Consider the following 16,204-nt stretch of genomic DNA (forward strand, 5'->3'; position numbering starts at 1 on the left):
GCGGTGCAGGGGATGATTCAACGTATTATGGAAAGCACCAAAGGAAGGGAGGTGGTTCCTCGCGAAGACGTAGGTATGGGATGAGGTTCCGTGCCCGGCTCCCGGTGTCCCAGATATTTAAACCAGCCTCGCTGCATCGTGCACAATGACTGGCAGCCGGGCCTAGGCCCATGCAGCTGGGGTTGGCTTGTGCGCGCCTACACGTGCGCACCACGCTGGCAAACCCCCACGTGCACGTGTCGACCCAATGTGCGGTCGTATTGGCCCTCGATCCAAGTCCGACGCTGGGTTGCCACGGCGTGTGGACGACGCATGGGATCTGACAACGCGTCGGAGGGAGAAGCACGGACCCACACAAGCGCATCGCCGAAGCTGACACAGATGGACGATCCTGCAGCCAAGCGGGCGTTCCTTGCGTCGCTGCCGTGCGCGCCTGATGAAGCCCTCACGGCGTTGCAATCCGTACAGGATGTTTGGTGGGTTGCGGCTGCCTCTGTGGCGGCGATCCGTATGGGCACAGACTGGCACGCGTCTGACGCTGTACGTGTCGTGACGTACGCGCTAGAGCAGGCCACCTCGCTGGATGAGGACGTGTATGCACAGCTGAAAGAAGCCAAGCAAGCCTCGTCGGCAGCGCCTGACGCGTTTCTTGCGTGGCTCGATGCTGAGCCGGAGCGCGTGCATCGTGTGCTCTTACGTCGTAAATTGTGGCACATGCTGTGGCTACTAAGCATTCCTCTAGCTTCCTCCAAAACCGCGACGGTGCACGTGGACATGGCATCGCTCGCCGATACACCCTTGCTTGATCATGCGCGGCACTTGTGCTTAGCCGGCAATGCCCGTGGTCTTCTCGCGCTGGTGGGCGCTCACGCCACCGTCGCTCGATCTCTCTTCCCACACAGGTTCGCGCTCCTACATACCCTGTTAACAGCCGGCGGCGTAGCCCCTGCTTCGTTGGCGCAATGGCGGCTCCTGCCTGGCACGCGTATGCCGGTGGAAGATCGTGAGAGTGGGATCTGGGTGGATGCTTTGGCCGCGCCTACGCCTTCCAGTCCGATGGCCGCGGCGTTGTGGGTCGAGCACCCGATAGTTGTCACAGCGCTGGCCCAGCGCTCGGCAGCGACGCACCCTGTGGTGCCGCCTCCCCCCCCGCCCGCGCTCCTGGATTGGTACACGGATGTGGTGCAAGAACTGGAGGAGCATTGGGGCCTTGTCGATGCCGCCTCGGCGCTGGCGCAGGCAGGTGTGCGTCTCGGGCTGGTCTCGCTGCAAAGGCTTGCACAAGAGCTGGACTTTTTGCATATGTTGGTCTACCAATTGGGCCTACGAACATGGCGTCTCTCGACGCTGCGGCACGCGTCGCTAGCGAGTTTGGTCTCGGGGATGACCGCGCAGTCACACCATCCACGGCCGCCTGCTGCGCTGGCGTCTCTCCTTCACGAGTCTCTCTTACCGTACATCCAAGCCTCCAGCCCGCACCGTACCGATACCATGCCGAGCGAGAGTGCGATGGGCGTCGAGATGGCACTGGATGTATGGGAGGCACGGGGGGCGGCTCCTGCGCTGCCGATCGTGCATGCCATGCTCCAACGTACGTGGATCGCGCGCGAGGATCAAGTACGTCTGACATTGGCGCTTCTTGGCGCGAGTGACGAGGCGAGTGCGTCGGCGTACACGCACTACGCTGCGCTCCTGGCGACTGTGCCGAGTGACGACGCGATGCCTGTATCATTCTCGCCGCTCGTTCGTGTCCTCGCGCCGCAGCTCCCGCTCTCTGCACGTGCATTGTGGGACGCCTTGGCCATGGCATCGCCGCCGATGCTGGACGATGCGTGGCGTATCCTGCGTATCTACGTCGAGGTCGGCCGTGTGTGTACGCAGCATGGCGCGCCGTTATCGCCACAGGCGTGTTGGCGTGGCGCATTCACGACGCCGGCGCAGACAGCTTCGCTGGCCAAGGCCTTGGTCCAGCATACGCTGCAGCATCATCGAGGCCGCGAGCGCCCGGCGATGGAGTCGCTGTGTGCGGCGCTAGCGCCATGGCTGGGCGAGCCGCCGCGCATGCCCCCTTCGTTGGTACGTGCGTTGTTCCGTCAGCTGTTACTGGCGCGTGAGCCGATCCTGTTCAACGAAGTGGTCTCGCGCCTGCCTCATACGTGCCCGACGGTCGCTACGTACCTTACGGCGGACGAGGCGGAAGCCCTGGTGCTTGAAACGACACACGCGTGGATCGCCCAGGCAACGACGTGCGATCCCTTGCATGGCCCTCTGCTGCGGGCGCGCGAGACGCTCGATGCCGCGCCGCATACCGAGGCGATTCGTCGTGAGTTAGCCTTCCTTGCGTTGGTCGGTCAGCTGCATACGTACGCGCTCCCCTCGCTGTCTCCCTCGGAGCCAGGGTCGCTCACGCCTCAGCAAGTTCGGGCGATGCCTCATAAGCTCGAGTTGCTGGCTCGTGTGTTATCGCTGCACACCGATGCCTACCGTGCGCCGCACATTCTCGATGTCGGCCGCGCATGCTCCGAGGCGCCTGACGACGATGTACGTGTCGCCGCGATGTTAGCTGATGCCGCAGCGGCCAGTGGCGATCTTCGTGCGGCGCGGGCGCAGTGCGATCAGCTGGTCGTGCACACACGCGCTCTCTCGCGCACCGAGCATGCGGCTGCGTGGGACGTCGCGTGGCGCACATGCTTCCAACTGGCCAAGCACCCACAATGGACCGATGCGCGTGCACGCGCCTCGGTGCTGGGCCAAGCACTAACGCTCGCGCCTCCCGAGCACATTCCTACCGTCTTGCAGGCGTGGCAGGAGTGGGCCCCTTTCACAGGCGCTCCGTCGCTCTCGACCTCGGCCATGTCGCGCCGGGCGGACCGCTCCACGTCGTTGGCACGGCTGCTGACGCGCCCTGCGATTGCGTCTGTGTCGACTTCGCACGCGCCGCCGCGCGGTCGTACCGCGCAACTTTTCGATAGCGTCGCTGAGCAGCATGCGCCGCAAGCTGCGCAGCTCGCGCGCCAGCTGCTGGGCAACTTTAGTGCGGGCTGGTGGGGCGACGACAAAGCCTCTCGCTCCTGATACCTTTGTACGTATGTACGGCTATATCCCTTCTACACGAACATAGATGCGCGCGTGTTCGTCGTGCGGCGTAGCACTCTGCACGTCCGGCCAAGTCCATACCACGTCCAGTCGATGCAGCCCTGGCTGGACGTGCCATGTCGTAGCGTACACATGTTCGTCCCACACCCCTTCGAGGCTCTGTGCATTGCATCGAACACGGAACGCCGGCAAATCCGTGGCGTTCGGCGCACGCGGTGGGACGTGCCATCGCCATTCTGTCGTGTGCGTGCCGCGTGGGACGACGAGGACGTGCGTGGTCGCAGGCGAGGCGAGGACCAGGCGTACGTTGGCTGTGCGTTGCTGATTTGTATACGAGCGCATCTGCAGATGAAGTCGCGACGACGATGCGGCGCAGGCGGAAGCTGGCAAAGGCTCGTAGCATACGTCCGGCGTTGCAAACGTCGCGGGGTGCGCCGGCCACTGCTTCCGTTCCATATCCAGGACGACGCGTTCCAACGATACAGGCGGGGCACTCTTTGGCGGCGGCGGCGGAGGTGGGGGCGGCTGCGAGGGCGAGGGCGAGGGCGAGGGCGACTCTCTTGGTTGTGGCTGCGGTACCGACGGCGCGCGAGCCGGGGCCGCGGTCGGCGTCCCTGGCTGTGGTGATGCGCTTGACGACGGGTGGGGCGGCTTGGCAGGCGCCGACGCACCTGACGGCTTAGCGGCGGCGGCGGCAGGCGAAGACGGCGCGGGCGAACGGGTATGCGTAGGCGTCGGTGGCGCCTGGCTGGGCATGTTGGACGGCTGTGCGGCCTGTCGATGATCATTCGGGTCCAACGTAAATCCCTCTGCGAGGAGCGTCGGAATGATGGTCTTGTCCAAGTACCGTTCCAGCGCCTGAGCATCGTTCCATACTTGCGAGCCTTCTTCATTGTAAAACTTGGCATTGCTAAGCATCAGGCGCATATCCTTGTCCCATGCATACGGATTGATGTACTCTTTGCGTTCCAACTTGCGCTCCATATCGCCAAAGCAGATAGGCTCGCGAATGAATTGGTAGTAGTCTGGGTATTCTTCACGCGACGGCAGCTCCATAAACAGCTCCGAGTACGGCCGCTTGTCGCTATCCTGCAACGCCATCAAACTCTGTACGGCCCACCGCAGCATCACTTTCAGGCGCTTGCCACGCGGCGCGCCACGCCGACGTGGCTCGGACGGCGTCGAGGGACTCTCGTGCGACGACGTGGTATCGGTGGTGCGCAGCACAGGGGGCGTCGCTGGTTTCAGGCCCACGGCCGCGCTGTGCACTGAAGGTACGTAGGAGGTTGTCGTTGTCGTTGTCGTCGTTGGCGGCGTAGCTGTATGGCTCGGCGCTGGGGACGAATGCTTGGTCTCTGGCGATGTACTGATCTTCACCTTGACGCGCTTCGCCGGGGTAGACGACGACGGCGTTGGATCCGAGGGCCGTGGCGCGCGGAGTGTGATTTTGTGCGGGCGCGTAGCCGGCTCGGTCTCGATCGCCGACGTAGGCGGCGCAGCCGTGGACGACGAAGCGCTTTCGAGCCATTCCTCGTAGATCCGCGAAGCGCCCTCTTTGATCAGCGCGTGCAGATCGCGTGCTTTGAGCCAGATCTCGCTATCGCGCATGTTGAACCGCTTCGCATTGGTACATATCAACTCCAGATCCTGCCTCAGATCTTGGAAGGTGGTATAGTGTTTCTGTTTTAACTTGTTGCGGATTTCTGTGAGTGTCATAGGGCGCCGAATGACGACATAATACTCAGGATACTGCTTCTTACTGGGCAAGCGCATGAACGGATCACAAAGCAGCTCGCCATCGCGCTCATCCTGCGCCGCCATAAGCTGCTCGACCCATTTGCGGCCCATCACGCTGATGTCGTCGGGGGTGGGCGTGGGCGCCGGGGGTGGGGGCGACGCTGCCTCAGGCGCTGGGCGCGATACAATGCGCAGACTCTTCCGTGACTCTCTTCCCATGGCACAAGCTATGCACAGCCAAGTGTACCTTGATGCAGGCGGTCCACAATGCGCTGGCTCTCTCCACGTACAGCGTTGGTGTGTAGCGCGCACCGCGTGGCGCGCGGCGGTGGGCGGTAGGGACCACGTGGCCTAGGGTGTTGGCCTGCAGGCCAGCCAGCCATGCTCTTGACTTTGCTCAGGACCAGGGGATATGGCTGGCTACAAATCCTCCCGTCGTGACTCGGATCCCTTTGATGATCCATCGATCCAAAGCGCTGTGAAAGGCGGCGACTATGACGATCTCGAATCCAATCCGTTCGAGACCACATCGCTGCGTCATGGCGAGCCAGGCTATGCGGGCGCCTTGGAGTTCGAGGACGACCAGGATGAGATCTACCCCACCAGCACGCATGGCACAGCCCCTGCCCATGCGATGCGGATGGAGGACTTGCAGCGTCGGGAGCGTGAGCTGGAAGAACGTGAGCGTGAACTCGATGCTCGAACGGAGCACATGCGCAAGTTTGGCCGTAACAACTGGCCACCGTTTTACCCTATTGTGTACCATGATATCTCCAGCGAGATCCCACCAGACTCGCAGCATGTTATGATGAACGTGTACAGACTCTGGCTCCTCCTCGTCGCTACCCTGATCTGGAACTTTGTGACATGTCTACTCATTCTGTTTGCCGTACAGCATCTCAGTGACTTGATCAACAGTGTCGTGTACCTTGTCGTCGTCACGGCCGCGAGTTTCTTCTTGTGGTACCGTCCCCTCTACTTCGGTCTCATGAAGGAGCACTCTCTTTTCTACTACGTCTACTTTTTGTTCTGCGGTTGCCACCTGCTTTTCTCGGCCTACGCGTTCATCGGGCCCGTCTATGCTGGCTGTGCAGGTGTGTTGACAACGATGAGCTTGTTCAACTCCAGTCACTGGATTGCTGGCGCGTTTGGCGTAGTATCGACAGTCGGCTTTGCCCTCCAGGGTCTTGGCCAACTCTGGTACTACCGCATCATTTGGCGTCACAACCATGAACAAGGCCATTCGTTTGCCCAGGCGCAGGCCGAACTTGCGTCGCACGGAATGCGCGCTTACTTTTTGAATAGTGCACGGATGTAATATGAAAACGCCCCTTCCCTCCTTCAGCGTGTCACACATACGGCCCAGGGCTGACGTTCACATCTATCACTTCGACTATATAGCAAAAAAATGCGGTACACAAAGGGTTATCGCACAGCGACCCCACCATGCATTACATATGATGCTGTTGCTGCGCCTGCTGCTGGTGCTGCTTTACACTGCTTTCCTTCAGCGCCAGAAGCTGCTTCGAACGGAAAGACTCGTAATACGTGTATGTGGTCGTGTCAATCAAGTCATGCATGTTGGTGCGAAGAAGGAAGTTGCGGAAAGGCACAAACTCACAATGCGAGGGGTCCTCAATGTTGACCAGGCCGCAACGCGTCTGGCGTCCACGGACAGGCACACCGTTCACATCGTAGACCTTCGTCGAGCCTACCACCGCGAATGGCAGCATCGCCTGAACCTGACTGTTGAGAGCACGCTCTTCGTCGTCATAGTCCTCATGATCAAACGGATACACACGGATTCCGTTGTTCTGCATCTCTGCACGAACACGCTCCTTAAACACCTCACGCTCCTCCAGCGTCAGAGTGTCTGCCTTCGCAATGACAGGGATGACATTCGCAATGTCGCCCAGCTTCTTAAGCACCTGGATATCAATCGGACGCAGCGAGTGGCCAGAAGGGTTGATGAAAAAGAGCACAGCGTGCACACGGGTGTCCGGAATGTGACGGTCACGGACAGCCGTCAGCTCCTTGCGGAGGTACACGCTATACTGGTCCTTGATGTATTTCACAACGGGCTCCCAGCTTTGTTCGTTGTTGATCAAATCACCGTAGCCCGGTGTGTCGATCAAGTTCAGCTTGAGCTTCACGCCGTTCTCAATAACGACTGGATCATGTTAGTCACAGGTCTCCTACTCTAGTACGTACCATGCGAGACCACCTCAATCGATGTAGTCTGACGCATCTCCTCTGCAGGGTCAAGACGACCCTTGCTTTCCATCAGACGAGAAGCAAACAAGGTGTTGATCATGGTGCTTTTACCGAGACCAGTCTGTCCAACCAGCATAATGTTGAACTGGAAGCCTCGGCGCATCATCTTCAGCTCGACTTGCTTTGTCAAGGTGTCGAACCCGACATACCCGTGAAGGGGCGTTGGCATGGGCTCCTGAGCAGACATGGTCAAACGGCTGTCCAGAGAGTAGATAGATGATGTGACTTTCCAGTTCCAATATCCAACGCGCCTTGCATCTGCGCGTGCCCCTTGTTTGATCACGTGATGTAAGACGGCCGTGCGAGCGCTCTGGTTCTATCGGATAACGCGGTCCGTCTTTTTTGATTCCTGCGCCTTGATCATGTTCGCGGTTCGCCAAGCCCTCCGGTCCTCCCGTACCATTGCTTCTCGTACGATCCCCACTGCTTTTCGTCTCTCGATTCCTAGTGGTGTTCGCGCTTCGCGCGCCTTCTCTACCAGCAGCCACCGCGAGTCCAACGAGGCGCCTTGGGCGATTGTTTCAGCGGCTGTATTCGGCAGTTTGATGGCCTATGTTGTTACAATGGATGTGGGTCACCACGAAGAACATGCTATTCACTCCAAATCTGTACGTTATTGAACCATCAACAAACTAACCACGTTCAGTCGGACGACGACGTCCCTGCCGACAAGAAGGAGTCTTCTAACGAGAGCACTTCTGATAGCAAGGAAGAGAATGATGCCGACTCGGATAACTCTGAATCGAAGGAGCAGGAGTCTGGCAAGAAGGAGGAAAAGAAGGATGTGAAGAAGGGCGAGGAGAAGAATGAGGAAAAGGGCGAAAAGAAGGAAGAGGAGAAGGACGAGAAGGACGAGAAGGACGAGAAGGAAGAGAAGGAGGAGAAGTAAGCATAATGAAGTACGAAAGAGCTAGCCTTTTAAATCATCTATATATATCTCAGTTATGTGACTGGTACATCCTCTCCAGTGCATTCTATCTTGATAGCTGGTCTAGCAGAATGTGATGTGAATGGATGCCATACCACGATGGCCTTATGTCCAGCAGGCATAGAGTAATCCACATACATGATTCTTACAGCCTTGTGTGCATCTGGTCTTGGCTTCAGCGCCCGTGCGCCCTGACTTACCTTGCCGCTCACATAGTTCGGCCGACTATGCCTTTGCGGCCACAGGACACGGGATTGGGGATCTATGGTCTACATTGCCCGCATGTTCGGCCGAAATTTGCGTTTTGCTGGCACCAAACCTGCATGGCCCATACCGGGTGGTTTCGGTGGGTCTGTGGGATGCAATTGGCTGAGGAGGCCTGCCTCAGTTGCCGGGCAGCCAACCCGGGCCAGCGGCCCTCGGGCGCGAGCCTCCGCTTCCTTCTTGTCCCCTCACCTCATTACTTGAGCGAAACCAAAGCGCCATGCCCATCATTCAGCGCTCTGCCGTTCGCGCTGTGTCGCGCGCTTCCCGCATGGCTAGTCGTGTGGCTCGCCAGAACGCTGCCGGCCTGTCGACCGCTGCCCGTGTGGCCGCTCCGTCGCTGCGCTCGGCTGGTGTTCCCAGCATTGCCAAGGCCATGAACATTGGTGGTATGTATTCTTCACTTTTTTCATGGACTAACTCTGTAGCTCGTGGTCTTGCCACTGAGGCCAAGACTGGTGCCGGTCAGGTCGGTGCTATCCGTGCCGTTATCGGTGCCGTCGTTGACGTTCACTTCGAGACTGACAGCCTTCCCGCCATCTTCAACGCCCTGGAGGTCCAGGACATGAAGAACGGTGGCCGCCTCGTTCTGGAGGTTGCCCAGCACCTTGGTGAGAACACTGTTCGTTGCATTGCTATGGACGGTACCGAGGGTCTTGTCCGTGGTCAGAAGGTCCTTGACACTGGTGCCCCGATCACTATCCCCGTCGGTAACGGTACCTTGGGCCGTATCCTGAACGTCACTGGTGAGCCTGTGGATGAGCGTGGTCCGGTTAAGACTGACGTCTACCGCCCGATCCACCGTGAGCCCCCGGCGTTCGTTGAGCAGTCGACTGATGCTGAGATTCTTGAGACTGGTATCAAGGTGGTCGACCTGCTCGCCCCATACGCTCGTGGTGGTAAGATTGGTCTGTTCGGTGGTGCCGGTGTCGGTAAGACCGTGCTGATTCAGGAGCTTATCAACAACATTGCCAAGGCCCACGGTGGTTTCTCGGTGTTCACTGGTGTCGGTGAGCGTACTCGTGAGGGTAACGATCTGTACCACGAAATGATTGAGACTGGTGTCATCAACGTTGACGGTGACTCGAAGGTCGCTCTCGTGTTCGGTCAGATGAACGAGCCCCCGGGTGCCCGTGCCCGTGTCGCCCTGACCGGTCTGACCATCGCCGAGTACTTCCGTGACGACGAGGGTCAGGATGTGCTGCTCTTCATTGACAACATTTTCCGTTTCACTCAGGCTGGTTCGGAGACTTCGGCTCTGCTGGGTCGTATCCCGTCGGCTGTCGGTTACCAGCCGACCCTTGCCACGGATATGGGTGCCATGCAGGAGCGTATTACCACCACCAAGAAGGGTTCGATTACCTCGGTGCAGGCCGTTTACGTTCCGGCCGACGATGTGACTGACCCTGCCCCGGCCACGACCTTCGCCCACTTGGACGCCACCACTGTGTTGGACCGTTCGATTGCCGAGCTGGGTATCTACCCGGCCGTCGACCCGCTGAACTCGAAGTCGCGTATGCTTGACCCGTCGATTGTTGGTGTGGAGCACTACAACGTTGCTTCGGGTGTGCAGAAGCTTCTTCAGGACTACAAGTCGCTCCAAGATATCATTGCCATTCTGGGTATGGATGAGTTGTCGGAGGAGGACAAGCTCACTGTCGAGCGTGCCCGTAAGATGCAGCGTTTCCTGTCGCAGCCTTTCGCTGTGGCCCAGGTCTTCACTGGTATCGAGGGTCGTCTTGTGTCGCTCAAGGACACCATCAACGCCTGCAAGGAGATTCTGTCGGGTAAGCATGACAACCTCCCTGAGGCTGCCTTCTACATGGTGGGTGGTATCGATGATGCTGTCGCCAAGGCTGATGAGATCAGCAAGCAGTCCAACTAAACGGTCGACTGCCGTTCCATACAGCCGTAGTCTAGTTTGTTGTGAAGCATCATAGCGCACTTGCTTGATTCGTAGCTGATATGGAATTAAGGATCGTGACAACAGAACTATTGAAGTGATATACTCTATGGCATGCAAACGTTTGTTCAAACTAAGCGGGCTCGTAGTGGTAGTGATTAAAAGTAAGCACGAGTCTTCATTCCATTTCTTGAATTCTCCGTGTAGATGCAATTGGGAAAACGTTTCTAGACATTAAGGCATTTACAATTATTATTTACAACATATCATACGGAATGTAAAGGCATAGAATTCCTAAATTAAGGCTAATATAAAAACGAGCATCGAAATATCAGGCATTGTAATGGTGCGAAATATATTGCATCTCATCTTCGTGGTATTCCCGGGAGTTATAGTTTTGTTTCCCATATGGGGTATGTAGCGCTGGACGTAAACGAACGCGTGCCATGAATAACGAGCATAAAAAGCAAATACCTGAGAAAGGTATCAAGACATAATAGAAAATTCTTAACGCTTTACCAAAGGTGTCACGAAGAGCCCAGGAAACTTGATTGGGCATGTTAGTGTGAATTGCATTAACGAGTCCTGTGGCAGAAGACTTGCTAGTCATAACTTGAATCATATGTGCTTGATGAGGATCTAAGTGATACTCGGATGCAATACTTGGCCATTGCGATGAAATCTGTGATTGAATAATAGCACCACCAATTGCAACACCAAATATCTGTCCTAGACTTCTTAAGAACATCGCAATAGATGTAGAAGCAGCGACCATAGTTTCGGTAAGTTTGATTGAATAGCTGGAACTAACAGTGAGAAGAAAAACCCAAGACCAATGACTGTAGGAACTTGGAAACCCATCCAGTCTTGCATGGTTGAAGTAGCACTCCACAAAGTTTGCAAACCAATACCAATGGTTTGAATAATACCAGCATAGCATAACAGGTACTTATAATCCTGAGCATAGACCATAATGAAACCAGCTGCCGCAGCAGAAGGCGCGATGACAAATGACGAAGGAAATGTATCAATTGCTGCCCGGATAGGTGAGTGACCCGTCGTAAACTGAAAGAAAATTGGATTGTAGTAAAAAAGGGGCCATGGAAAAGGTTCCGTGAAAGAAGCATACGACGTAACATAGATATGCTGTCTTACTCACGAATATAGCCTTTGGAAAACAGGGATATTTGAAAACCCGTAGTTCAAGCGGTACAAGAAATAAAAGCGAGATACCACCAATAATGATGGGCGCAATCACACGGGTATCTGACCATTCGTATATGATGCCACCCCAAGTAAGGCCAACAATCAAACTGGCGACGGAACCACACAAAGAAGAATTCCTGGCCAGTCAAATTTTTTAATAATTTCTCCAAAAGGAACACGAGAAGCTTCAAGGTTTAGGCAGAAAAATACTAACATGTAGCAGATTCCCTAGAGAGGTAACATAATGTAAAAAATCCATCTCCATGCCACTAAACACTGAACAGCTTTTAGGGTTTTCGTGAATTTTAAAAATCGCGGACAGTGAGTTAGTCTTGGCTGCCTCCACATACTGATAAACCCTGCAAACTTTCCAAGACTATACAGAATTTATGAATGCCTTTGGACCAACTGCCCCGTTGGATGCACGACGACACCTGATCAGCACGAGATCTTGTGTACGTGCAATACTACCTATCTTCAATGGCCAAACATATGTGCAAACTTACTTATCTAGGTATCAGTCTTGTGTGATTTATCAAGCCTTGTTGTTGGTCTGGACGAAGTGTGCGTTAGGAAGCAAAATCATAGTAAGCCGACTAAGAGTACAAGATTTTTGGGTAGCTCAAATACACGCCAAATGCATTAAGATCCGTCAATTTTCGATTTAAAATTTCAATGGGACCCAATATTAATAGAAGCGCTAATCCTCACTGAATCAGAGCTCCCCGCAAATAAACTTTGTGGAGCATCCGTCAAGTAGGGCCTTTTACTATCAAGAGATACGAAAGAGTCAGTTGAAGCGATAGAACATCGGTTAGGGACTACCAAAATGAGAAGCGCATTCTATATATTTTATCAGACGGTTTAAACACACAAACCCCACACCTGTAACTGGAATGAACTACTGATTCGGAGGTGCTATATTGCGTTCGGTGAAATTCTGCCTGTCATAAAAGTAAAAGCCAGTAACTGAATGTAGTTTATTAAAAGATATATTGTATACTATATATACATGTCGAAAACTGTTCTTTTGAGAACATTCAATTCGGTCGTAGACGATACTTCCCGCCGCCTAATGGATTTGTAGATCGTGACAGCCGAAACCTTTTACATCACATCAGAAGAAGAGCTGTTCCAGTCACCGCTCGCAGTTACATTATCGTCATTTTCATCATCGTAATTTGGTAGATCTGATGCGTGTAATACTTTACATGTGTGCTTTTCAACACCACTTGGCTGAGAAAGTAAAGCTGTGCGAGCTTCTTCCAATAGCGTATCGATCATTTCACGGCATCGCTCATGACTTTCGCTGAGCTCTTGATCTTGCCGCTTAAGAACTTGTAGTACTTCTCCGCCCAAAGACCATTTGTCGGAAGTACGGCGGTTTTCCCACATATCTGCCAAGGAGGCGTGCAATCCATCAAGGCCTAATGGGTCTTCAGACTGAGTTGCATCCACCTTTTCCATAACTAGTTGCTGCCGAAGAATTCGTAATTCCTTGGTCATCTTTACCTTGCTTGCCTCCAAAGCCGCATTGACAGCTAATAGACTTTTGTTCGAAATTTCCAAATCCAATATCTTGCGTGCGTGCTTTGCGTCCATAATATCTGATATATCTCTTGACGTCTCATCCGAGAGGCCTGCTGTAGCAGGAAACGCTATGTTGTTTGATACAGGTGTTGAGGCCGCAACGATGGAGCGTGTATTCAAATCTGACACGGAGTGGCTCAGGTCCTCGATCGGATCTGGCGCAAGAATCACATTAGGACTGGGAACAACGGTAGGTTGAGATTTCCCTCGTGCCATGGAGGGATTTGACGGAGCTACAGTCGCTCGTAGTGGTCTAGAACGGTCCATACTTGTAGTTGGGCGCCGCTCTGGGGAAGAAGTAGGTACATTTAAACGCCGAGTTTCCACGCTAGGTGAATGAGGTGATGTAAAAGGCTGAGGAGAATCTTGATCAGGATAGGACCGGATAGGAGTTGCTCGTATAACACCCATGGCAGAGAGAGGACGTCGATGAGCGGATTGTGGCGAGGAAGGGTATCCACGGGGAGACGAATTGATAGGCGCACGGACTGGACGGTCATGGAACGACGATGAGGTGTCCCAACCTGGGCTAGGTTGGGCTGAAGGAACAATGCGTGGGGCAGGTAAGAGGGACGTCGGAGCTGATTCTCCCATAGACCATGAGTCCAAGTCAAGTGAAACTGATGAATGCCGATCTTTCACACCATGCCTTTTCCCTGTTCCATCCAGAGTAGTAGTCCGGGGTGACGAATGCGCTGAATATCTGTGTTGTGAACTCGTGGATGTGGGGGGTGTTGGCGCTCCTTGGACGACAGAGCGGCGCAGAGACAATTGCGAAGATATTTTCCGCATGCGTGGTATCGAGGATAAGGGTGAGGTTGGTGTCTTCGCATTCGGCTCGGTACTAGTTCTTGACATGGAGGGTCTACCAACATCAACACGAGCGCGAAGAGGCGTGGCCTTGATTCGACTCTTGCCTAAAGCGCTTGAAGGCCGTGATGGAAGCTTCACCACATTTGTATCTATAGCCGATGGTGCCACCGCTACCTTGGCTCGAGGCTGGCTCATCCTCACTTCTCTCCCCCTCACTCGGCAGTTGAATGCTAGGCTCGTGTCACAATTGGTGTGCCTTTCTTGCTCGGCGCGTGTTGCGCGTAGTGTGTCACGTGCCAATTGAGGGGTTCGACCCTTCCACGCCACGTAGGATGGGATAAAGAAGTCGGAGTCTATACTGGTTTAAGAACAGAGGTAGATAAAATTCTAGATTCATAGTTACTCATTACCATCTTGAGAAGAGGGAGCAGAAGTGTGCTTGTTAGCACTCGACTGTGCCTGGCTCGATGGCCTGCTAGGAGGAGCTTCCATGCCATACTTCATTCGCACAGCCTCAAAGGTTTTGAGCATTTTCCTGCGAGCGCCTAGAGCAGCGACACCCTTCTCTTCCAGGGCTTGGTCATCCATCATCACCATTTCACGCCAGTTGCATCCCTCAAAGTTCGGGGTGTATTTGTGAAGACGAAGATGGCGCAGCCATGAAGGCACGTCGTTGAGAATCGAGATATCTGCCACCTCTTCTTCAGGTTGCTGGCCAGGCAGTGTCGAAGGTACCATAGAAGGAGAGCCCATCGCAGCGCGAGTAGATAACGTTGGGCTACGAGGCGCGCCGCTTCCTACAGCACCGGCGTTGCGCTGGTTACCACGCGAAGGAATACGACTTTGCTGCTGGTGGTTGAAGTTCACCATATTAAGCTGCTGTTGCTGCTGGAGGATCTGCTGCTGCAGTGCCATCAACTGTGCCGAATTCATATTATTAAGGCCGCCCATGGCAGCCATTGCGTTCATCATTTGGAGGTTGGCAGGGTTAGACATACCACCGGACGGGCTCTGCAGTCCGGCTAGAGTATTTGGGCTCATGGTAGGGATATTGAAGTTGTTAAACTGAGGACTCGTCGCCATATTCGGGGGGCTATGCGGCATAGAACTGCCGTTGTTGCCCTTCCAGTTGGCTCCATGATCGTACATCGAGCCAAACATATTTTGCATATTGCCAGATGCATTTCCGCTTCGCATGCTGCGCGAGGTATCAGCATTCTCAGCTTGCGCTGCCGCCACCTGCTGGCTCAACTGAGCCAGTTGGGCCGCTGTGGCTTCCAGCTTCGCGTTGGTATCACCACTCAATTGATCTGAGCGGTTGTTATCTAACATAGACATAATCGGAGTATTCACCATACTAGCCCAGCTGCCGCCGACACTCACAGGCGACAATGTATCGTCCAAGGGACCACCAGCCCGAGGCGAACGTGAGATATCGCTGGAACGAGGACGATCACGCGGCGTTGCAGGGATGTCTGGCTTTTCTTGCAAGTTTTCCAGCTTGGAGTTGCCACTGTACGACATCGACTCCATGGGAATAGTACCAGGGGCCGAAGTTCGATTGGCTTTGAGTTTGCTGCGCTGCGCAGCAAGTGCTGCAGAGACATCAGGGCTGCCAGAGCCATACAGCGACGCAGCATTCGGGGATAAGAAGCCAGTGCTTTGACGCTGGAATCCGCGCGAGCCAGGCGAGGTAGTCTTCATAGCTGTAGGCGACTTGATACCTAGCTGCGCCATCTTTGCCTCAAGCTGATCGCCCAGGGCGTTATTAGCCGAGTTGGGCGAGATAAAGGCGCCCACAGGATCGCTACGGGCCATCTGCTGGAGGACCGTAATGAAGAATCGAATCTGAACTTGCGTCGACTCTTGCAGCAGACTGTACAGCGCAGCTGTACGTTCGGCCTCGCTGAGCACGCGGAACCCTATGCAAGGTTAGGTGGCTGTGTGTACGTACATTGTTCAATCGCGCTCAATTCCTCCTTGAAGTTTTGGTCCAGTGAAGCCGCGGCCATCTCCTCTAGAGTGGCCTCGTAGTTTTGAAGGTCTTCAAACCACTTGTCAATGACCTCCGTCTCAGGCGTGCCTTGCTGGCCCACCGGGAGCATCTCTGAGCTTGGACGCATGTTGCCGCGGCCCATGCCAGGTACCTGACCTGCATTGCCGATGCTCAGGGCGCGGTGTCCTTCCTGCTGGGACATGCGCACGACGCCCTCATTACCGAGGCCCATCTTCCCGTTGTGGGAGTAGCGCAAAGAGCTGCCACCGACCGGATTCGAAGAACGCTGATGGTCGACCTGCCCAGGCGATGGCGAGCGCCCAATACCGGAATGGAACGAAGAACGCATGGAATGCATACCCTCAAATATACACACTAAAGCACCCCACTGTTCTTC

General features: G+C 55.1%; 8 protein-coding genes across 8 annotated transcripts; 4 read left to right on the top strand and 4 right to left on the bottom strand.

Moving 5' to 3' along the window:
- Positions 1 to 312: 312 nt before the first annotated feature.
- On the top strand, positions 313 to 3,075 carry Malapachy_1152 (sec39-domain-containing protein; the record flags this gene model as incomplete). The annotated part of the gene is made up of 1 exon (XM_018135662.1): positions 313 to 3,075. The coding sequence occupies one exon, from the start codon at positions 313 to 315 to the stop codon at positions 3,073 to 3,075; it is 2,763 nt and encodes a 920-aa protein (XP_017992392.1).
- A 21-nt stretch (positions 3,076 to 3,096) lies between these two features.
- Positions 3,097 to 5,052, bottom strand: Malapachy_1165 (rsc complex member; the record flags this gene model as incomplete). The annotated part of the gene is made up of 1 exon (XM_018135675.1): positions 3,097 to 5,052. The coding sequence occupies one exon, from the start codon at positions 5,050 to 5,052 to the stop codon at positions 3,097 to 3,099; it is 1,956 nt and encodes a 651-aa protein (XP_017992342.1).
- Positions 5,053 to 5,245: 193 nt separating this feature from the next.
- Malapachy_1124 (scamp-domain-containing protein) lies at positions 5,246 to 6,151 on the top strand (the record flags this gene model as incomplete). The annotated part of the gene is made up of 1 exon (XM_018135634.1): positions 5,246 to 6,151. The coding sequence occupies one exon, from the start codon at positions 5,246 to 5,248 to the stop codon at positions 6,149 to 6,151; it is 906 nt and encodes a 301-aa protein (XP_017992200.1).
- Positions 6,152 to 6,284: 133 nt separating this feature from the next.
- On the bottom strand, positions 6,285 to 7,294 carry Malapachy_1137 (cell division control protein 10; the record flags this gene model as incomplete). The annotated part of the gene is made up of 2 exons (XM_018135647.1): positions 6,285 to 7,003; positions 7,045 to 7,294. The coding sequence occupies 2 exons, from the start codon at positions 7,292 to 7,294 to the stop codon at positions 6,285 to 6,287; spliced, it is 969 nt and encodes a 322-aa protein (XP_017992149.1).
- A 175-nt stretch (positions 7,295 to 7,469) lies between these two features.
- Malapachy_1161 (hypothetical protein) lies at positions 7,470 to 7,996 on the top strand (the record flags this gene model as incomplete). The annotated part of the gene is made up of 2 exons (XM_018135671.1): positions 7,470 to 7,715; positions 7,754 to 7,996. 2 exons carry the CDS (start codon positions 7,470 to 7,472, stop codon positions 7,994 to 7,996), a joined length of 489 nt encoding a protein of 162 aa, XP_017992340.1.
- Positions 7,997 to 8,519: 523 nt separating this feature from the next.
- Malapachy_1125 (atp synthase f1 beta subunit) lies at positions 8,520 to 10,184 on the top strand (the record flags this gene model as incomplete). The annotated part of the gene is made up of 2 exons (XM_018135635.1): positions 8,520 to 8,688; positions 8,728 to 10,184. The coding sequence occupies 2 exons, from the start codon at positions 8,520 to 8,522 to the stop codon at positions 10,182 to 10,184; spliced, it is 1,626 nt and encodes a 541-aa protein (XP_017992199.1).
- Positions 10,185 to 12,515: 2,331 nt separating this feature from the next.
- Malapachy_1171 (hypothetical protein) lies at positions 12,516 to 13,214 on the bottom strand (the record flags this gene model as incomplete). The annotated part of the gene is made up of 1 exon (XM_018135681.1): positions 12,516 to 13,214. One exon carries the CDS (start codon positions 13,212 to 13,214, stop codon positions 12,516 to 12,518), a length of 699 nt encoding a protein of 232 aa, XP_017992304.1.
- A 996-nt stretch (positions 13,215 to 14,210) lies between these two features.
- Malapachy_1166 (rna-binding protein involved in translatio) lies at positions 14,211 to 16,156 on the bottom strand (the record flags this gene model as incomplete). The annotated part of the gene is made up of 3 exons (XM_018135676.1): positions 14,211 to 15,121; positions 15,170 to 15,733; positions 15,766 to 16,156. The coding sequence occupies 3 exons, from the start codon at positions 16,154 to 16,156 to the stop codon at positions 14,211 to 14,213; spliced, it is 1,866 nt and encodes a 621-aa protein (XP_017992345.1).
- Positions 16,157 to 16,204: the final 48 nt, after the last annotated feature.

This window comes from Malassezia pachydermatis (genome assembly GCF_001278385.1).
Source record: "Malassezia pachydermatis strain CBS 1879 chromosome Unknown scaffold3, whole genome shotgun sequence".
In the NCBI taxonomy this organism is placed as follows: Eukaryota; Fungi; Basidiomycota; class Malasseziomycetes; order Malasseziales; family Malasseziaceae; genus Malassezia; species Malassezia pachydermatis.